The sequence below is a fragment of the Parasteatoda tepidariorum genome, chromosome 1 (genome assembly GCF_982258835.1).
Source record: "Parasteatoda tepidariorum strain Cologne lab strain chromosome 1, Ptep-v5.0, whole genome shotgun sequence".
Classification (NCBI taxonomy): Eukaryota; Metazoa; Arthropoda; class Arachnida; order Araneae; family Theridiidae; genus Parasteatoda; species Parasteatoda tepidariorum.
Window position 1 is genome coordinate 21,081,266 of NC_141755.1, and position 22,385 is coordinate 21,103,650.

Below are 22,385 nucleotides of genomic sequence, written 5' to 3' on the forward strand. Positions count from 1 at the left end.
ACATTAAAATAATTGAATTAATAAAAGCCTGGAAGTTTTCTTGGAAGCTATGATAAATGTTGATTAATGACGTTTATGAGAAGCGGAAATTGAATTTATTATGCGAGATTTTCAGAGCACAAGTGTGACTTGAGAAATAAATGGTTCTTGTTACTAAATATATTTCTATGAACTGTTCTGTAACAAATATATAGACAGTAAATATCTTTAAAAATTATGACTTTTGAAGAAGTTCATAGAACTGCTTTTATCGACTTATGAACGTGTTTCTTTCATTAATAACCCCTCTTTCTTGAAGTTTTCAAAATTAGCTAAACTATTGTGTTCGACGAAGCTTTCAATTTTGTTTGATTTTGTTATATGGATTACATATTAAATAGATTTTCATAGAATTCATTATACGCTAACTTTATTTTCACCCTTTAGACACGCTGCTACTTGCAAAGAATTTTCAAGCATATGCTATGAAGCTTGAATGGAGTTAACGTTGGAGTTAGTAAGAACCGTAACGCTTTGCAAAACCTCTCTATAATTACGTGTTTTTAACTTTAAATTTGACGTAACATTGCCGCATAAGGCCAATACATGCTGGAAGAAAGAAGACCTCTACACAGGTTTCTATAACCAAGATATTTGATTCTTTTGACATCCAAATGTAATGACATCGTATTTTTCCCCATTGTGTATCTTATAGTAGCCAGAACGCAGTGACATCTTTCGTATTAACCTGCAATACTCAGCTTGTGTTCCTTGCGTCAGACTGCTAAATTGATTTGTGCTGAAACCTCCTCTCTTCTAAGAGGTGTCAGGGCCCTGGTGTCATTAAACCAAAGATTTAATAATTATTTAGTCAAGCATAATTGACTTAAATTGCTGCTTATAGCATTAAAGATTTATTTATGTGAGGCTCTTCTTAATTTCATTATGTAACTTTGAAACATACAATTTTAAATTTATATATAATTCTAAAATTACTTGATATAGAAAAAGATTATTTTTTAAAAATCGCTTGAGATAAAGAATGGGTCTTTAATATCTACGTAGATAAAACATTTAAAAAATTCGTAGCAGCAAAGATAATTATTCTCTTTCAAAAAAGGCAAACCAGCGTTTTTATTTATTTTTTTATTCTTTAGCTATTTAAATAGTAATATCGCTTCACGCTTCCGTGCCACAAGTCCAGGGTTCGATCCTCAAACCGGGCAAGGCAGACTCAGCCTTTCATCCCTTCAGTGGGTTGATAAATTAGTACCAAGCAAGCTTGGGAACTAAACACAGGGGGTTTCGCGTTCAGCTGACCACCAAACCAGAACGCTTGCTCTTGCACCCCAGGGCCCAAGGTCAAGAAAGCTGAGGTGCACACAGTAGGCTTTGGCCCCCTATGGGCTGTCACGCCACTGAGTTTAGTTTATGCATATATATATATATATATATATATATATATATATATATATATATATATATATATATATATATATATATATATATATATATATATATATATATATAAATGAATGAAATTTCATTTAAAAAACCGGAAAAAAAAAGATATAATCTTTTCTTCAGCCCACACGATTATATCCGCAAAGCAGAGTTAATAACTTTTCTTAACTTTCTTCATGTTTTCTTGTATTTATTTATGTATATATATATATATATATATATATATATATATATATATATATATATATATATATATATATATATATATATATATATATATATATATATATATATATATATATATATATATATATATATATATATATATATATATATGGATGATTCTCACGAAATGTGACAATTTACTTTCTCTTGCTTCAAGATCTAATACTATACTACTGAAAGAACTTTTTTCTTAAATTTTAATAAATATCATTCTTGTTAGTATTTTAAAATGACCTTGCACTAGCATTGACTCTTTTGCATTTTAAAAAAATTTTATTGAATTTCAAATGTCATTTACCTGGTATGTCACAAAAAATATTTCCAATAATAACTAGATTCCAAACATCCCAGAAATTTTTCAATATCTAATGTTTTTCTATCTCAACCGTTGCAAGCATTTCTAGAATATATGCGGAGGGTATTATTTACAAAAACTTTGTTGAAAATAATTTTTTCTGTCAATAATCTGTTTGTCTCAAGAAAATCTGTCATTTTCCTGACTACTTTTATTTAGTGATTTATAACCAAAATAGATAGCGCCATCAATCAATATCTAATGTTAATAGATTGATGAGAGTACCATCCTGTCTGAACATGTCTTATTGCATGAATAAAGTACCAACTTTCTGGTTCAAAACCTATTTCAAAAAATTTTTCAAGGTGAGTTGGCTTTCATGTTGCTATTTTCCTGTCTTCTGGAAATCATTAATAACATAAACTACATAGATTTACCTGAGTTATTACAAGAAATCCTGTTGTTCTCTGCGGAATCTAAACATCTTAGGCCGAAATGTTAAAATAAAGTTAAATACTATGTAATGGCAAATTGTCATTTTCCTGGCTTATGAATACCAGGACATTGAAACAGTTACCAGAAAATTTTTAAGCAGTTGAATGTAAAGAGAGAAAGCAAATATTAACCTAATCCCAAGTTTATGTAAGATTGTAATATGCTTGAATGCAATCAAAGTTATTTTTTTTATTTAATGATTGGTCATTATACTCAATTTTATTCCGTACATATTAGCAACAAAAACATTTTTGACTCTTTCTACAGTGGATAAAAGAATTAATTTAAGCAATTCATGGTCCATCTAATGCAGAGTTTCTTAACCTGTGGTTCATGAACCCCTAAGGGGTCCATGAGTTATACTTTGGGGGTCCGCTGACTGCTCCTAATTTTTAAAACGTTTGGAAACCTACCCATTGCTTGTAAAGCGAGCTATGGCAGCTATAATTCTGTTTGCTACAGTGTATCTTTGCGAAGCGGGATTTTCCACAATTGTGACAGTAAAAACATAACATCGAATTCGATTGAATGTTGAACATGATGTGCACGTTGCTTTGTCGAAAACCATCTCCCAATTAAATTTATTAATTAAGGAAAAGCAGCAGCAACCTTCACATTAAAAATTTTAATTTTAAAATTTTTATGTACTATTCAAATAATAAAATTAAATGTTTTCTTATAATTGATGTTTTTTGCAATTATTTTTTCCACAGGGGGGTGGTCCGTGACTTCTTAAAAATTTTTAAAAGGGATCCATTATATCAAAAAGGTTAAGAAACACTGATCTAATGCAAAGGTTTAAGTTGAGTTATTTACTATTAGCTTAAAGTGACTGTTTTTTTTTTAACTTCTACGCTAATATGTCATTTTCCTGCATTCAAAATTTGGTGAATTTCTATTTTATTTATTTTTCTTGAGCAAATGTCAATAAACTACAGTGCTGTCTGTGAGATATTAGTAAATGTAATTAAATAAATATACAAAAAAAAATTTAGAATATTTTGAAGACTTTAAATTTGAAGAAATTTTTTGCTCCGAATTGTCATGCTTCCAAAGAATCACCCATATATATATATATATATATATACATATATATATATATATATATATATATATATATATATATATATACATATATATATATATATATATATATATATATATATATATATATATATATATATATATATATATATATATATATATATATATATATATATATATATATATATAGCACACATTAGATAACATATTATGTATATACCATTTATCTTTTATAAGCGAATAATATGAACAATAGCGGAAAATGGTGAACGCAGCGAACGGAGACTCCTAGTTCTAAAAAATATGCTATACTTCGATGCCAATTTAAACTTTTAGCATCAATAATGGTTATCATTTGCTGACTAACAGAAATTTGCAGTTTAATTTGAGTAAAAATTAATGGAAAGACAACAAACATGACAATAAAATTCCCTCTCCGTTATCGTAAGCTTTATTTCAAGAGATCTGAACGCGGAAAACAGGCTTTTAACTAGATCTAATTAAGTTATCCAATATTAATCAATAGTTGCCTAATTAACATTTAAAATTTAAAAAACAAACAATAGAAGGTTTTCCATAGAAATTTAAAGTTAGATTTTTTTGCTTTAAATGGTTATGTCTCTAATATTTTGTATGACATACCTTAAAGAATTAAATATTTCCAACTCTATACTTATTCAGCATTAACAAATTTTCAAACAAACTGCATATAAAGTAATCGTAATCACCAGTTTTTGGTTAAACTTTTTAAAGTTCTTACTTTCACGGTAGAAGAAATTTGCTTTTTACTTTTTTATTTTTATTTTACTCCTGAAAAAATATTGATTGAATGCATTTCTAAATAACTTCCTCAGTTCACGTACCGAGAATCAAATGCATATTCTGGGGCGTGTCGAAAAAAAATTCCAATCAAAGTAGGTTGTGTTTATCGTATTTTCCAGCAACTTCAATCTCGTATAAGAGTATTTGAAGAGTAGAAAAAATAGACTAAAAAAATCTATGCACAAAACTTTTAGAATGGGAAAGAAAATTTACAGAAGTGATTAAAGACTTGGTGAAATTGAAAGACTTTCGCTTTGCATTTTAAACGGCAAGAATATTTTTGCTTTCACTTTGAAGAATAAAACAAAGAAAAATTATAGACATATGAAAAAAGGAGGGAAATAATAAGTAAAAAAATAATAAACAACAGTTTAAAAAAAAAAAAGGATGAAATTTTATTTAAAAAACCGGAAAAAAAAAAAGATATAATCTTTTCATCAGCCCACATGATTATGTCCGCAAAACAGAGTGCTTTCTGACTCTTCTTTAGCACTCTGTTTCACGGATATAATCGTGTGGGCTGATGAAAAGATTATATCTTTTTTTCCGGTTTTTTAAATAACAATTTCATCCTTTTTTTTTTTAAAGCTGTTGTTTGTTATTTTTTTACTTATTATCTCCCTCCTTTTTTCATATGTCTATACTTTTTCTTTGTTTTATTCTTCATTTTGAACTTATTTAATGAGTTCTGTTTACTTGCAGCTTAAGCGCAATAAATGAAACTTATTGTTTTCTTAGCTTTCTTCGTGTTTTCTTGTATTTATTTATTTATTATATATATATATATATATATATATATATATATATATATATATATATATATATATATATATATATATATATATATATATATATATATATATATATATATATATATATATATATATATATATATATATATATATATATATATATATATATATATATATATTGCTTAATCCAATTTGATATTAATTTATTCAATATTTTAATATGTGCTGAGGATATATTAGAAGAAACATCAGTGTTTCATTTGACCTTAAAAAAGCATTGATGTAGGGCATACCGGGCAGTGGCACTTAACTGTACCTAGTATATATTTCGGACATTTACCAAAGCGACTATGTGATTGTCAACATTCACCGGTGGAAGTCAACCACCACCAATTGCTGTCATTCGCAGGAATATACATATATATTGTATCTTTCAACTTATTTAAAGTTTCGTTATAACATTTTATTTTAATTACCTGTTGCATCATGTAATGACGCAAAAAAGATGCTATTTCAACACAAACACTAACAACTTAATCTCTCCAATAGTAATTTCATTTAGAAATATTTTTTTGTGAAATCGGTAACATAATTTACTAATTTTCAAAATTAAGTGGAAAAGAATAAGACAAACAAAAATAATCTTTTGATCAAATCAAATAAATAAGTATTCAGACTATTGCTGCCATGGAAGAAATAAATTCATGCTATATTTCTTTGTTTATTTATTTGTTTAATTATTGTTTAAATTAAAAATATTTCATTAACAGATCAATCATAAAATAGAACAAAACAAAATAACACTTATAAATCTTAAAAATTTGATCAAAGTTATTAAAATGCATTTTCAAAATAAAGTGAAGTGATTTTGTATTATTTTATGATGCTAGCTAAAATATAACAATAATTACACTTATTATTACTGAAAATGATTTTATTTCACCTTCAAGAAAGAATAATATTATAACAGGTTATGCTGCCATCTATACTCAACCTTTTTAAACTTGCGTTTTCTTCTCTTATGTTTTTTCCAAGAAGTTATACTCGTTCTGCCATCTATATTTGATACTACGAACTATTTTGGGACTATTTTATTAGTCATAAATTTTTCAGTTAAAAGTGTTAACAATCATACAGTTTTCACGAAAATCATTTTGTTTATTAATATTGTTAAATGCTTATTACTTAACAAATACAACACTCAGAATCTCAGAGCACATTTCGGAAACTACGACACGAAATAGCTCAGACAATTATTTTTCGTGTATTTCGAATTTAGGCTCATTCAAGTAAATTCATAATTCTATATAATGATTGGAACAATCATAAATTATTGCCGATTATCTCTAAAATGTCTTAAGAATTTTTTTTTCTTCTTTTTTTTTCTTTTTAATTCTGTCATAATTTTACGCAGTGAAAAACAGATGCATTACGTGCGTACACATGCTATATGGGTACTATTTTAACTACATGTGAAAAATTTTTAGAAAAACGATTTAGCGTTTTGATATAAATCCAAAAAAGCAGCTTTTTAATACACGTTATTTTCTCATAATTAGAATCAATTAAAGTAAGCATTTTAAACTTATTTATTTATGCTTAAAATATTTTAGTATTCCAATACTTATGTTTTTCTTAAATATTTAACGCCAATTGCTCATGCTCGGAATATAGGATTGTCGAAATCATATAACTTATACAACGTAATAGTTTTTCCAAGAAATTTATTGTTTAAAATAATTTGATGCTCTAAAATTCAATGAAAAGAAGTTATTGTTGTGTTAATTTTATTTAAATTTAAAAAAAATCGTGTATGCATAAGTTATGAATATTTAGAGCATATAGCATAAATATTAATCGAATTCAGCCTGAGATGCTGCAAATTTTATTGTTCCCATCTTTTAGTCCAGTGAAATTAGGACAACGAAAAAACTAATACTCAAGATATACCTTTTCTCCTGGGTAATCTTCCTCCTATTTGAAGGAAAATGATGGGGAAAATAAAATGTGACATATTTTCATATGTGTTTCATATGTGTTTTTTTTTCTCACGCTGAACTGAATAAGGCTAATTTTGACACAAAATAAAAGTTCTTCTTCGAAAATGAATAAGTGAATTGAATTCTTAAGATATCATACTTCTAGGTCAATAGTACACTAAAAGAAAAGTCAAAATAAAACACTTAATATTATAACCTTGTTTCAATATTAAGCTTATACAATAAAAGCTATAACTTATTTCTAATAACCATAAAACAAGGCTAATTTCGACACAAAATAAAAGTTTTTCTTTGAAAATGAATAAGGGAATTGAATTCTTAAGATATCATACTTCTAGGTTAATAATAGTACAATAAAAGAAAAGTGAAAATAAAACACTTAATATTTGAATTATACTTTTATGACCCACATAATATGCATTTCAAAATTAAAGACGCATATTCAGCATAAAACTGCTCTTTTATTCATCGAGGCCATGAAAAAATTTCCCTTTTATCAGAAAATTAGATACAATTAGATACAATTTAAAGAAATGTTACAAGAAGATATTAATGTATAAAAACAATATCAGCTATTTTTCGAACCTAATGAAGCTTATTAGCACATCTAATCATAAAAAAAATGTTAAAAAGTATTTAAAAATAGAAAATGAGAAGGCAATGGAAATTATAAGTAAAGAGAGCAACAACAAAAAGAACTGAAAATTAATTAAGTGTAATAAAACTTGCGTTTGAAAAAAAAACCATTTTTTTATCTACCTATAGAAATCACTAATTAATCATTTTCATAATAGATAGAAAGAACTTCTAGGCTAGCTCAAGCACATATTCTAATAAAAGTTTTTTTTTTACCTAATTCATCTCATTAGTTTCGAAAGCAACACTCACTACGAAATACATACTTTTTAATGTTTTAGTTTATAGCTTATTTTTTCTTTGAAAGGAATAAAATAGTTTAAAAACAAATAAAAATGACAAACTTATTAATTGTTGAAAAAATAAGCATTTTTATAATCATTAAAAATGTGAGCTCTCAGTTATTAAGTAAATGAAAAGGTAGTTTACATTAACAAACAGAACATTGAATGAACTTACAAAGAAAATACCCGAAGTGAGACTTGCCAATCATGCTGAAAGATAGGTTCTGAAATCATATATTAAATTTATTTTGGCTACTTTGGAGTAGTCATTATGAAAAAACAAATTATGAAGAAAAAAAATTACACTGAATACGTCGCTAAAATTTATTCCTTTCTCAGACTAAGAGATAAATTTCTATTATTGGCTTTGCATATTCGATGCAAAGCCAGTCAGCCATCTGACATGGTAAGTCGGTAATCGGAAGTAGACAAACACTCTACAAGTGACAAAACTACTGTTGTCGCTATTTTCATCAGTAATGTAGTATCATGGAATCTAGCATACACACAGCATACTACGAATGGAGTCATCCATGTGTAGTATGCTAGTATTTTAAAGAAATGGTGCAGTGAGTAGAGCCATCAGATTAGAAATCTTCTCGTTTTCATTAATGCAATGGACGCTATGAGAATGCCCTTGTGGCCGAGAGTTAACAAGAATGTTCCAGAATGCTGCTTAAGGACAGCAAGTCTTTTCCTTAATTTAGACTTTATAATCACTAATATATTTATACTAGCCATTATGAATAATATCTAATTTATCGTTAAGTCATGCCTTCAAATGTAAATGTACATTTATGAAACTAAAAAAATAACTGATATTAGTTAAATGGTATAGAACATAAGTTCTCTGTAACTTTCGATATACTGTATTTCTTGGTGGAAATTAAAGAGTATACGCTTAACAAAATCACAAATATTCGATAATTTAGAGGTATTTCTGAAGTTAAATATTCGCTTTCGAGAAGTTGAAGGTCAAAGGAATAAATTAAAATCTTTATACTTCTCAGACTATGTTTTTTTTTCACCAGTATTTTTCATCTCGCATTTGGCAAAATTTCTGCGATACTTATGTTACAAATATTTTATTCAAATTAATATCTCTGCAACCACTAATAGACCGATAATACATAAAATATATAAATAACTAATACAAATAATTGAGAATAGGAATAATAGTTTATACATATTATTTCGTAACCAGAAAATTATTCATATTATTTCATAATCAAAATTTGCCAGTGACGCTCTGTGACTCTTTCTTGTTAGCAGCTAGCCTTAATAATAATTTGCCTTAAAGTTAAAAATGTAGGAAGTTAAATATCAAATATGAAAACAAAACTTATTTGAAAAGGAATATACTTTTTAGTAAGTATAAAATAGATTGAGCAAAGATAAGTGCATCGATATGTGTATCAAATAAAAAAAAAACTTCTAATTTTTCATAGTGTTTTTAACTCTTAATGGAAATTATAGCCGAACTGTTTGAATCTTAGAAACGGTTCTTTCTTAAAGGCAGATGGACTTGAAGCCAAAGTACCTGACTATTTCAGGTAACAATGATAACCGAAAAACGACGTGTCTATGAAGTAGACCCCACCTGCTACAGGGCGACTAAAAATAACAAACGGCAATTAAAAAATTGTCTGCCAGTCGCTACCTTGTGGCCACTAATCTTGTTAAAAATACACCCATGAGAATTTATAAATGATTTTTTTAAAGAAAAATAGCATTATAATTAATTTTTATAATATTCAGAAAATAATTTTATTTCACGTTTGTTTTTTTTAAACTTTTGTTCAATTTATAAATGATCCTTGTAATGTTTACAGTATTTGAGAAATGCCTTAAAAGAAATACCTTAAAAGAAGTACCTTACATAATTAATATTAAAAGTTTTTTTAGACACTTTGAAAGCGTTTCAGATTTTATCTAAAAGGGGCTACGTAATTTGAAGTGTTCATTGTTAAAAGCAATACTGCTAGCCAATGACTGGTAGCAAAATCTCCTAATTTTACTAAACAAATTTTGATATAATCAATAGAGACAACAATGTAATGTGTAGAGACAACAATATAATCAATGAAGACAACAGTTTCAAAAATGCGGCATTAAACTGCGGAATCATTCAAGAGCTCGAAGTAGTGAGTTCGTGAGGAAAAACCAACTGAACGTCAAACGGCTAGTAAGTAAATAAACGTAAAAATTAAAACATTACAAGATAAGTTGCTGAATTATTTAGATACTTCTCTATTTTATTTTGCTCTTACATGCTATTCAAGTACAATTTTTAGACATTTCATTTAAAAGGTCTTCTGGTTAGAGCGGTGGTGCATTAATAAGGCAACGAGTCTTAGCTAATTAACATCTTAGTGTGCTTTTGATGATATCCGAAGCTTTTTCTGCAACCATGATAGTTGGAATGTTTGTATTTCCTGATGGAACGATTGGCATTATTGATGCATCCACAACACGTAGATGTTTTATACCTTTAACTCTGAAACGGAAATAAACAGTTGTTATCGATACAATAAAACCATAATTAAAACCATAAGTGAATCAATGTTACAATGCTATAAGTAAAAAAAAGAAGTATGAAATATCTTATCAATTCCTTATGAAAATGTAGCATAGAAAACATAAAATGTTTCAGAAATATTATTTTTTTAGTGAAAATGAATGACAAAATTTCACTTTAAAAAATCTTATTGCCTCGACATTTAAGGAAACATAGAACATAAAACTTAATTTTCCTGTGTGCATAAAATTTTGAATATTAAGAAAATACATTTACCGAAAGTTTCAGAAAATGTTTCTATTAATTGCTAGAAATATCTCTTTTTCTCCGACCACTTCCATCTGCACTGTTTAACTCAATTAACTTTCTCGAATATACAAGAATAAATTCTGATAGTAGGCGTCAGGAAAAGATTGAAACGTGTGTTCTGCAGACACAAACCTTCAGCTGAAATTAACTTGCTAAAAAAGAAATTAGTTATTTTGTAGCTAGAAGAAAAGTGATCGGAATTTCAATTGAAAATAAATTTTCTTTAATGTGTTTATCGTGAAAAATGCTGTTGGCAGCAGTAGAAAAATGATTTAGACTTGAATTGCCGTAGAGCAAGTAGCTGTAGTGTAGTTTTAAGTGCAACGGTCGCGAAATGATTGAAACTTGCATTGCCATATAGGGCAAGGAGTTTTAATACAGTTTTAAGAGCTCAAGATAGACGGTTAGTAACTGCAAGATCCCATCGACGTGTAAACGAATCAATTTTAGTTTAATAGAAAGAGTCTTTATAATAAAGATTAAAAATATTTATTTAACTGATAATAAATATGTTCATAAAAATAATAACAAATACCTTCCCAAATAGTTTTGAATTTCTCAGTAATTTAGAGTTCAAAATAAAATATACTTTCCCTCAATTTCAATGAAATTAATATATGTTTTAGTTTCATAGAGATGTCTAAGCTGACGTCACTTCACTTACCTGTCCACTTGAAATCCACCAATGATCAATCAGTTACAGTCAGTTTACAAGGATAGGAATGCGAACCATTCACTAGGAATAGTGCAAACAGAAATATTGATTGTATGATAGATGAACACTGATGTATTTCAGCCTCTGACTTGGATATCTCTGTTATTAATATATATTTATTTTAAGCATCACATCCAACTAAAAAATGGGTATTAAAACAATAACAAAAATCACACAGCAAGCGAAAAGCTTTTAATACGGAGGAAAAAATGGGATTTGAAAAAAAACTTCGTTAAATGTTATAATTCGTTCAACTACCATTTTCTTTCCCAACCCGTAATTTAAGACAATTTTGGAGCAATTGGGTACTAGCAACTAATCACATTGTTGTGTCGAATCACGTGGTTGTGCATGGCATGCTAACGTTAAGACTTGGGTTTATAATCTGGATGTATCAATTTTCGGATCAGATGTAATTGGATGCCTGCAAGCTACGTCAAGTGTGTTTGTCGAGCCTGATTAACTGAGCTACTCGTGACGTCACTTGAAAGCACCCAATTGTCATGACTCCAGAACTAAAGTTAAATAGAGGAACCCTAATGTGAAAGGAATATACAAATTCTATAATTGCGGATAGGATCTGTAGAATGAAGTGACCACTCATAAAAAGTGACCACTATATCCACTGAGCTTTACTGGCATCACAAATAAGGTAAGCAACAAATATGTTTCTTTTTATCAGCTGGGTGATCCATAATCATTTCATTAGACTTTTAATTGAAATCTTGTAAAAATAAGGTTAAAAACAAAACTAGGAATAAAAAATTAGACTTTTTAAATAAAAACAAATGCGTCCGTATAAAGGTTTCAGTTGAATGTCTTCACATGTAGTGGGAAAAAAAAGGTTCCGTAGTTTTTCCTACTCAGTATCGCCATCTATTGACAAAGTTTTTAACTTATTTAAAGTCCTGATAATGAATTATCTGATTCCTTTAAGCAGAATGTAGCAAACCGTATATTTCCTATCTGCTTCCCTTTTTCTTTTATTGATTTTTCGAATCACCAATCATTTTGGTATAATATATCCATGAGGAATAATCCTTCAAAACCATGTACCCGCAAGTCATGGTATTCCACAGTTCACAATCATGGATATTTTACAGAGAATAAAACAAGATTAAATAAGCATAAAGATAAACGTTTACTTTAATTCTGGATCAACCACGGTAGATGGATCATTTATTGCACCCATTTTCGCTGTACCAACTGCGTGACTCATAGTGGTGACAATAGATCCAGCTTGGCATGCAAAATAGCCATCTGTATTGCCTAAATATTTCTCACAGCCAGGATACACAGTTTGAAATGGTCTTGCACCAACATTTTGCAACGGCTTTGTCATCGCAATTCTGTGACAAGTCTTCATTCCTATTCGAAGTAAAAGAGGTTATTGAGCTTAAAAATTACCTGTAAATTTATTACGATATAATTTTCACTTGCATTAATATTATCTAACGTAAAATAATTTCCATTTGTTAGGTGATAATTAAAAGCTTAACATTTCTTTATTTCCTGTTCTTCTTAATATTTTTTCAGGTAAACTTGACGTAATATTACATTTGGAATATGTATATGTAAATGTGGTATTTTATGATAAATTAATTGTTTCACGTTTTTCCCGTTCCAATTTTTAAACTGGACAAGAAATTTTTAAATTGTGAAGGCGTTATGCATTAATTTTGTACGAGTACCGATTTATGGGAATCATATTGCAATCTATCTAATTAGTTGAGGTATTGTTTTCTACGTATTTGTTTACGCTGAATCGACTGTACATCTTGTACACTATAAACATACAGGATGACAGTTTAAAAGTTGTAAGGTTTTTTATGTATAAATAGTACTACTTTTGACATGCAGTTGTGTACAGCTCTTAAATTGCTATTTAATGGCTATCTGGATATATTTATGCATATTCATCATGCTATCTAGATGTATTATGCATATTTATGAACAATATATTTTCTGATGAGACTTTGCATGTTGAATTAAATAAGACCAAAACTCTGAAGTGAATAGATAAATATATTCGAAATTAGAAGGGTTTTTTTTTCATATAAAGTAGTACAGTTCCAAAAATTGCACTCTTTATACAATAAAACCAAGAAATATTTGTCTTATTGACTCACTTTTTGTTTCGTTCGATTTAGCTAAGTAAACTGCTTAAACGACACCCTACTTTTCTTTATTGCAATTTCAGAAACTTATTTAGGTTCAAGTTACATAGCTTCTAAACGATTAGTCCGTGTTTGGTTTCATTTCAAACAGTGCAAAATACTACGTAAAAGACAATACACCATTCATCTTATATACCCCGGATGCCCCCGCTAGGGGGCGGGACGGGGTTGAGCTTTGAATATATAGCACTGCGAAAATTTTACGTAAGTAAATAGCACTTTTTTACCCATAAAAACTCTTACAACTTTTGAACTAATCACCCCACTGGCTCGTGCTTATTTTCAATCAATTTAGATAAAAGATGAATAGGAATAATGCCTCATTTCTTACGAGAGTTATGCCAGGTGCGTATAAAATTTCGCTTTTCTTGCATTTTCTATAACCGTTATAAGACCTAAATTAATCTTTCAATATTACAGAAATCGTTCTTGTTTAATTTGACGTAAAAACTACTTATAAAAAATAGCCGATATGCGTTAACAGCAGAAAGTTTATTACTTATTTCCCCCTCTTTTCTTCCCTCCTTTCAAAGCTTGACGTAAGAGACCCTGCAACTATTTATCACTTCAAATAACGTATAATAATGTGCCACGTGTTCGAATTTTCGAACTATCTTCTCGATAAACGAAATTATCAAAAAAAGTCAGTGGCAGATGAACAGTAATTTTAAATAACTCATATTCACTATAGAAAAATGAAAAAAGCATTGAAAGAAATAGTTTTAAAATTTATTTCACCTTTTGATTAAAATCATTAATTATAATTTCATTACCTTCAACCATATCTTTTAAGTCCTGTGGATTTGCGAAGTAATTAGGATCAATAAGAGGAGGATCTTCAGGATTGGAAGACAATAACTTTACATATCCTCTACTTTTTGGCTGAATAACAGAAGCGAAGCAAGTAAGAAATGTCTTGTTTTCGTACGGAGCGAATATTTGGTCTAATGCCTGCAAAGAAATTTTTGTAGAAATTTGTATGCACGTTTTCAATTTATTCATTAATTATTCTCTATTCTCACTACACTCACTTTTAGAACATTAATGTTGTTCAAAGAAAAAAAGAAACATAAATTGTAGGCAGTGATGGGCATCATTCACGAAAATTTTATTCATGACTAAATTCATTCATAGTAAATTTATTCTGAATGATTATTCATACGAAAATTTAGTCATTATTAATCATTCATTATGCAAATGTATAAAAATTTTTGAATAATGATTGATGAATAAACTCATTAGTCATGAATAATTTTTCTGAATGAAATTTTGAATAACCAGCAAAAAATGCAATCGATATGTCTTTGTCTATAACAAGATGCAAAACATCGTTTGCTCTTAAACTTCTTATTTTAGGAATTAAACTATAAAACTAAGCCAAGTATGACTATTTATTTTTATGTTATTTAAACTTACTCCTGCGTAACATACTTAGTTGTGCTAAAAAGTAGGTTTATAACAGTTTAGTTATTTAAGTTCATTATAAACTTTTGTTCTAAAAACTATAAAACGCAATTTTTTATAGTTTTTGAAAGCAAACGATAATACTATTTTAAATTTTTAAACAAAATTTTAACTTAGAAAATTAAACGCTTTTTTGCCATGTAACCATTTCTCAAAAGTATGCAATACGTTAGACAAAAGTAAATTTTCTCAAACATTATATAAATATACTTGAAAAGGATTACGTTTTATTTGTAGTTGTCATAATCGTAGTCAATTAGAGTATCGCGTGCCCATTTTTGTTGACCAGTGAAATTATTCAGTTATTTTTGACTAATGAATAAAGGATACTGTATAACGAATAATGAATGATTTATTCTTTATTCAAAATATTTCTGACTAATGAATAAATCTTTATTCATCATTCATTATTCAGATTTTGAATAATTATTCATCATTCTTTATTCATTATTCTGAATGACAAATGACCATCTCTGATTGTAGGTCACACCTTAGCAATGTACGTAATGATGTAAAATGAAGCTGGTGTTTAAGTGGTTCAGCCGGTTAGAACGTTGTCATCACCGAAATGAAGGCTCTGAGTTAGATCATGACGACTAACTGATCAACCAGCATTAGATCGCAACAAACTGTATGCCAAATTTGCTTTTGTTGAAAGTTCTCACATGAGAATGGTGAGAAAATATATGGTAGTAAAAACCAACTTAGGAACGTCAACGTCATTTGACCAGGGTAAAAATTAAATACCGTTGGTATTATGGCAATAAAAATTAGAGCCTTAAGATACCTGCCTTTGTGGTTGACATAGTTGAGTGATGTTTAAAGGGAAGTATCTATCTATATTATATAAAACGTTAATACGTACGTATGTATGTATGTATCAATAAAACCGATGATATTTCTTTTCTCGCGCTGGCAACAGTTTTCCTTTTTAATTGATTGCATTCGGCGCGCAAGAGCACGTAGTGAGCAACCAGATAACAATAACCAGAGTGAGCATTATCAGGTTGTTCAATTCAGATTCATGCACTAAAAACATGACAATATTTAATTTAAAATCAATTAGGAATTAATTAATTAATTGAAGTGAGAATGCTTTAAAAGGCAGCTGTTGAATTGATATTTTCTACTGGGAGCTACCTAAACGTCTAAAAAACGTTTAAGTGTTTGTATTGAATGCATTGAATTTTTTTATATTTCGCATTTATTTATGCATTGAATTTTCACGCTTTTAAATGCAGAATATTAGTGAAGCAATATTTGATAATTTATTTTGCTAATATGTTTCTTATTTAGCTAATGTTTTGATTTTTTCACCATGTACAATCTAAATAGCTAATATACTTTTTTAAAAGCCAATAAGAACATTGGTAGAATTCTTCTACATTAGTACAATACTATGTCTTTGATGATAAAATACTATGTCTTTGATGATAAAATACTATGTCTTTGTGCTAGAACATTGTGTTCATTGGCGAGCGAGAGCAGAGAGCCATGGTTCACGGCGTGAACCACATAAGATTGCGTAGCAATTCTCGGGGGTTGGCGAGCGTTAGCGAGCAGGGGGCGGAGCCTCCTAGTATTTTTTAACAGGCGTGCAAAATATTCAAACACTAGCTGAAAAAATTTTCAAGAATTTAACAAAATGTGAATTAAATGCTTCTTTTTCAGGCGATGAAATTTATGTAATTGTTGATATATAAATATGTTTATCTAAATGTTTTTAATATGCGTTAAAAATATTCCAAGTTACACATGAATATTTAAGTAACATTTTTGTTAATTTGTGTAAAATGGAGAAAACATTTTGAGTTGAGATAAATATGAAATTTTTTATTAAATATTATCTACTATAAAAAATTTGAAGAATTTTTTAACAAACTTAAAACATACTTTATTTTTCGTATAGTTTTGTCATACCATTATAGGCATTACATGTTTCCTAACTTTTAAGTTTATTTTATTTCCTAAATTTATATTCCTATTTAATTAATCCTAATCCCACATTAAATGAAAAAGTTAGCTAATTGCTTTTTATTAAATTTCATAAAGAGCGAATAAGATTATTTCCATTCCATAATAAAAAGTAACGGCTTACTTTTTTTTCAATGTTAGAATTTAATCTTCATTCTAAAATTACGGTAATATAACCGGCAACAGTCTGCCCATTCAACTAACCGTAAAGTTTACAGTATAAAACAATTTCTACTTTAACGATTTTGAAAGCGTTTGCAACTAGTATAGTTAAAAAGCCACGAATACAAAACTATACGGTTTTGTAACCATTTACAACTAGTATTGTTTCAAAACTGTACAAAAGAAATTTAACTGGACATTAGAGATAGTTCAGTAGCTTTATGGTGCTACCCTTGGCTATCAGTGATAACAGATGTATATTTTGTTTGCCAAGGTGCTGTCATATATGTGTAAATGAGAGCACCGTATTCTAATAGCCAAGGGTCACAATTTTCGGAGTGCAGGACACTAGAAATTTTTCATGTTTTATAGGTAATGAAGAAAATATTGTAGTGTCAACTCTGAAACTCGAACTCTAGTTCTGTCGGTCATGAGATTGACAGATTAGCCCTCTCGTTTTCAATATGTACCTCTCTGCAATGAACTAAATAATATCTTTTGGTGCTTCTAGTTTGTGCGATGAAATTCTGGTTGTTTCACCGTATATGGTGAAAGCAGTTAAGGAATAGTGTTTCTCACAGTTAACGGTTTGAATATCATTTTATTCATGATTATTTGACGGTTTTGTTCGAATATTGTAAATAACAATCAAATAAATTGTCGTTTAACCATTTTTCCGAGAAATTTTTAACAGTGTGAACAGATCTATGTTAATAGATAAGGAAAAAGCTCTAAGGAAAATTTCAGCTAAGACTCGTTTCTTTATAAGAGAGAAATTTTCTTTACATATTAACACAAAAACTACTCACATATTCTTGTATATTAAAATTTCTTTTTAAATCTGCTGCACTACCCAGAAAAAAGTAGAGCTCATAGTTTGGAAAATCTATTTTTGGTCTGATATATGAATCCTTTAGAAACGCCAACGCTATCACACCCTCTGGTGACGCCAAATAACCTGAAATAAAATATCAAATTATGATTAAGTTAAAGCCTTTCTCGTGTTATTAGATTGATTTTAAGAACTAAATTATATCTCTTACGTAACTATTCTGTACGTAACTATACTATATAAGTATTCTGTACGTATTACCTAACTAGATGCGTATTCTGTGCGTAAAAGAATTCCTAATTATTTTTAACACTTACTTATTTAAAAAGAAATAACCATCCTTGGTGATTAGTTTGTTTTTATTCTGCAACTTTTTAATTAAAAGCATCTGCCAAATAAAAAACCTTTTATTTCTGTAAAAATTTATATCGATTAATCAATGTAAACTATATTTAGTTATTTTAAACTTATAAGCTTATCTCCAAAATACACATATACTGAAATAAAAAATATGCAATTCATAACTTAACTTAAAAAGACAAGCGATTGCCTGAAAGTTAATAATTAAACTTAAATCAACATTGCTGAAATCAACCTCTGAATTTACCCCGAAGTGTCTTTATATCCCAGGTAGATTTTTAATAATAACAGATTGTTATAAATCGATGATCTTTATAAATCGATATAATTTAAAAAAATATTTATTGAGATTGGATATTTAATAAAATGTAAAATAAAATAAAAAATCCTTACATTTATAGCAAAATAGATGGTTATAAAAATGAGATTTAACACGAATTAGATTTAAAACTAACAACTCGTAGGATTTCCCCATACACACAATTAAAACTTTCAGGTTTGGAAATTGTTATTAATACGTAAAATGCATAAATATTTTTTAAAAAATTTAGATAAGAAAGAAATAAGCATCTTAGCAAAGCTGTTAAGAATTGTATTAGCTTAACAGGGTTAATAATTTTAATTATTTTTAATAATTGCCATTTTTAAAATTTTTATTTATATACCAGGGTCAAAACAAAAAATTTAGATTTATATATTGATCAAGGTATTTATGGCCGATCTCCGTTGATAAAAAACATCTTTATCTGTGTTAATTAATCATCATTAATAATGAATGCATTATGAAAATTGTTGAAAATTATTATTAAAAATTTTTATAGTTAATAATTTTAATTATTTTTTATAATTGCCATTATTAAAATTTGTATTAATATACCAGGGTCAAAACAAAAAATTTAGATTTATATATTGATCAAGGTATTTATGGCCGATCTCAGTTGATAAAACACATCTTGGTATGCGTTTATTATTAAGCATCATTAAAAGTAAAATATAAACTATTATGTTGCTTGCGCAAAATAATAAACTTAATTAGAATATCGAAAATTTTGCAGGGGTTTATCTGAAATGTTCGCTCTTTACCATTCATTTCTGCTCAACTGCTAAGTTTATTTTATTTTTTCGTTGCTAACCCAAAGAAAAGAAATCACAAAGGTTTTAATGACAATATACATACTTATTAGAGTTTTATAGAAATTTTACACCTCACCACTTCTGTTTTCAATGAAAGTTTCGATAGCTTCCTCCGGACTTGGATTCATATTGTTTGAATACACTTCAAAACTATTGTATGTTGAGCAATGCTCTTGAAGATTGAGACCGACTGGTAAATTAGCAATGGCAGGAATCTAAAAATAAATTTAATTTATTATTTCTATCGTTATTACTCTTTATTAGTATATTTACTAAAGAGATTTAGTAATCACTATCCTTAAATTATGTTTTTAGAATTTTTATCAAAATGGTATACAATATAAGCACATTAGTTCTTCCAAAGTATTGAATCCTTTGCAAGTACATTGTTGTTATTGTTTTCGTGTCCATCGATTTTCAGATAACATCAAAAGTCTGGACTATTTCGGCCGCCAGCTTCGGCAAGTACATTGTGAAAAGTCAAGAGGCGCAAGTACATTGTGAAAACTGTGATGTAGTTATCCTCCGAATTCAGTGTTAAAAACTCCGAAAATTGTGAGAAAGGATATTCAATTTCAAGGTAACACCTAATAGACCATCCATATACTTATGATTTTTAATATCCATATAAATGGTGTATTAAATCTAAACATCAATCAAAAAAGGTTTATACCAATCTCATACGCTTTTTTCGCCTACGAAAACATCAATTTCAGCTTGCATTTAGAAACCAACCGATGGCAACAGTAAATTGTCTACTATCTGTGCTAGAAAATGTATATTTATTGTCATCTTGTGCTTGTTGCCGTCTGTTATTAAAGGCATTTATATTAGTCATTTAATAATTATAATTATATTATTGTAAGATAATTTACGAAAATCTATCAATTATATTAATTTAAAATATTAAATATATAATGAATTAATATCAAATTTTATTAGTGTGTGCAAACATTTTTTTATTCCCTTAAAAAGTTCTCGAGATATGACGAAATGCGCAAAAATTAAAATTAACATAAAAGGGTACAAACTTTGGATCGCTCTCCTGAACAAACTACGGGGACAATATTTCCCAGGTTGTTATAGTTTGAGGTTCATAAATCTGAATCCGCCGAAAAAAAGGTATGTTTGTTCAGAGAAAGTAAGTTTTTGTGTTTGATTTCGTTACTTAAAACATCGTCTACTCTGATTAATTAGCATATTTGAAGTCACCCCCTTAAACCAGTAAGAATGAGTCCTAGAACATGAAGATCATTAGATCATTAGACCAAAAATTATTTAGGGCGATCAGTTTTTTTAATTTGCTCACTATCTATAAATCCTCTTCTTACTTTGAAATATAATGTGAAGTATTTTAATTTCAATGTGTAACATATCTTGTTGTTAACATGAATTTTAGAGTCACTTAACAATAAAAATGGGGACATTACACTAAACATAGTACACACAACTTTTAAGATAGGGATAGGATATCACATTTGGTATAAAATAAGAAACCACTTTTTGTGTTAAGATACTCTACATTTTTTTTTCAGTGTAAACCTAAATCGATAGCTCTGTAGTATATCAGTAGCTGCATCAATACCTCATTCCATTCATAGACTACAAATTGAAATTGCGCTAATTTTTATATTTTCTTCATTAGTGTCAGCGTAGTTTAAAAAATATTCTGAAATGTTTATTAAAATATATATAAGTGCTGAAATTTAACTTTATAAAAATCTTGGAAATGCAATCTTGGAAAGTTTTATACAGATCCCTTTTATAAAAAAAATCTGAATAATTATAAAGCAGTGTCAGACAACTATATAATTTCCATTTGCAAAATTACATAAATAAACAACTTCAATTTGCAGGTTATTATCTAGATTTGCAGCTCTGAATATCACTTAAATATTTCAACTCGAAACAACTACTATGCGAAAATGTCAAATATTAGGAGTCAATATCATAAATATTTAGGTTTAGGTATCGAAATCAAAAAAAAAATTATGAAAGTGCCATCAAAATTGGACGAATCATTATCATACTTATTCACAATATTGGTTTAATTGATAATCATTATCTTTCGAATGGTTTAAAGAATGGAGCTATAATATGGTATTAGGGAACAATTATTGGTGACACATTTTAATTTCATAAGACAAAATTTTTTCGGTCAACTTTCTTTCTTTGTTCTTTATTTATTTTTACTTTTTTTGAATTATTTTTTAAGCGTTGAATAAGGTTGGTTGACAAAGTGTTAAATTAGTTGTAACGATGTTACTTAAAAATTTAAAAGTAATATTTACCAAAGTGCATTTAAAAACATAATATTGAGTTCTGCTAATTTCATTTTATCCCTCTCTTTCAAATCTGAGCAATTTTAAAACAGTTTCAAACAATTACATAACTTCTAATTACAAAATTACGTAAATACATAGCTTCAATTTGTGTGTTATGTTCTAGGTTTCAGCAATGGTTATCACTTACTGTTTCATCTCGATCAAAGTGTACTCCAATAAAATATTTAGCTTGAATATGAGAAATCAAATTTTTTAAAATACGTCTTTTTTAAGATACGTCTTTATTAAAATACGATAACTCAGACGCTTTTCAAATTTTTAGCTCCATTCTACATATTACTCTAAAACATTTCATTTTACATACAGTGGAAATTTTTGTCTTACAATTTCAAATATCCTCAGTTACTAATAAATAAAGTAATAAAAAATAATTATTAAAAAGCGTTTGTACCCGAAATT

General features: G+C 28.2%; 1 protein-coding gene across 1 annotated transcript in view; it reads right to left on the bottom strand.

Annotated features, from left to right (window-relative positions):
* Positions 1–10,218: 10,218 nt before the first annotated feature.
* The window catches only part of LOC107441017 (glucose dehydrogenase [FAD, quinone]), a 36,941-nt gene continuing 24,774 nt past the window's right edge, over positions 10,219–22,385 (bottom strand). Inside the window, exons 7-11 of the mRNA XM_087160207.1 lie at positions 19,718–19,856; positions 18,125–18,273; positions 14,489–14,666; positions 12,684–12,906; positions 10,219–10,493 (exon numbers count right to left, since the gene is read on the bottom strand). Of these exons, the coding sequence (XP_087016333.1) occupies positions 10,358–10,493; positions 12,684–12,906; positions 14,489–14,666; positions 18,125–18,273; positions 19,718–19,856 (825 nt within the window). The 3' untranslated portion in view covers positions 10,219–10,357. The remainder of the gene's footprint in view (positions 10,494–12,683; positions 12,907–14,488; positions 14,667–18,124; positions 18,274–19,717; positions 19,857–22,385) is intronic.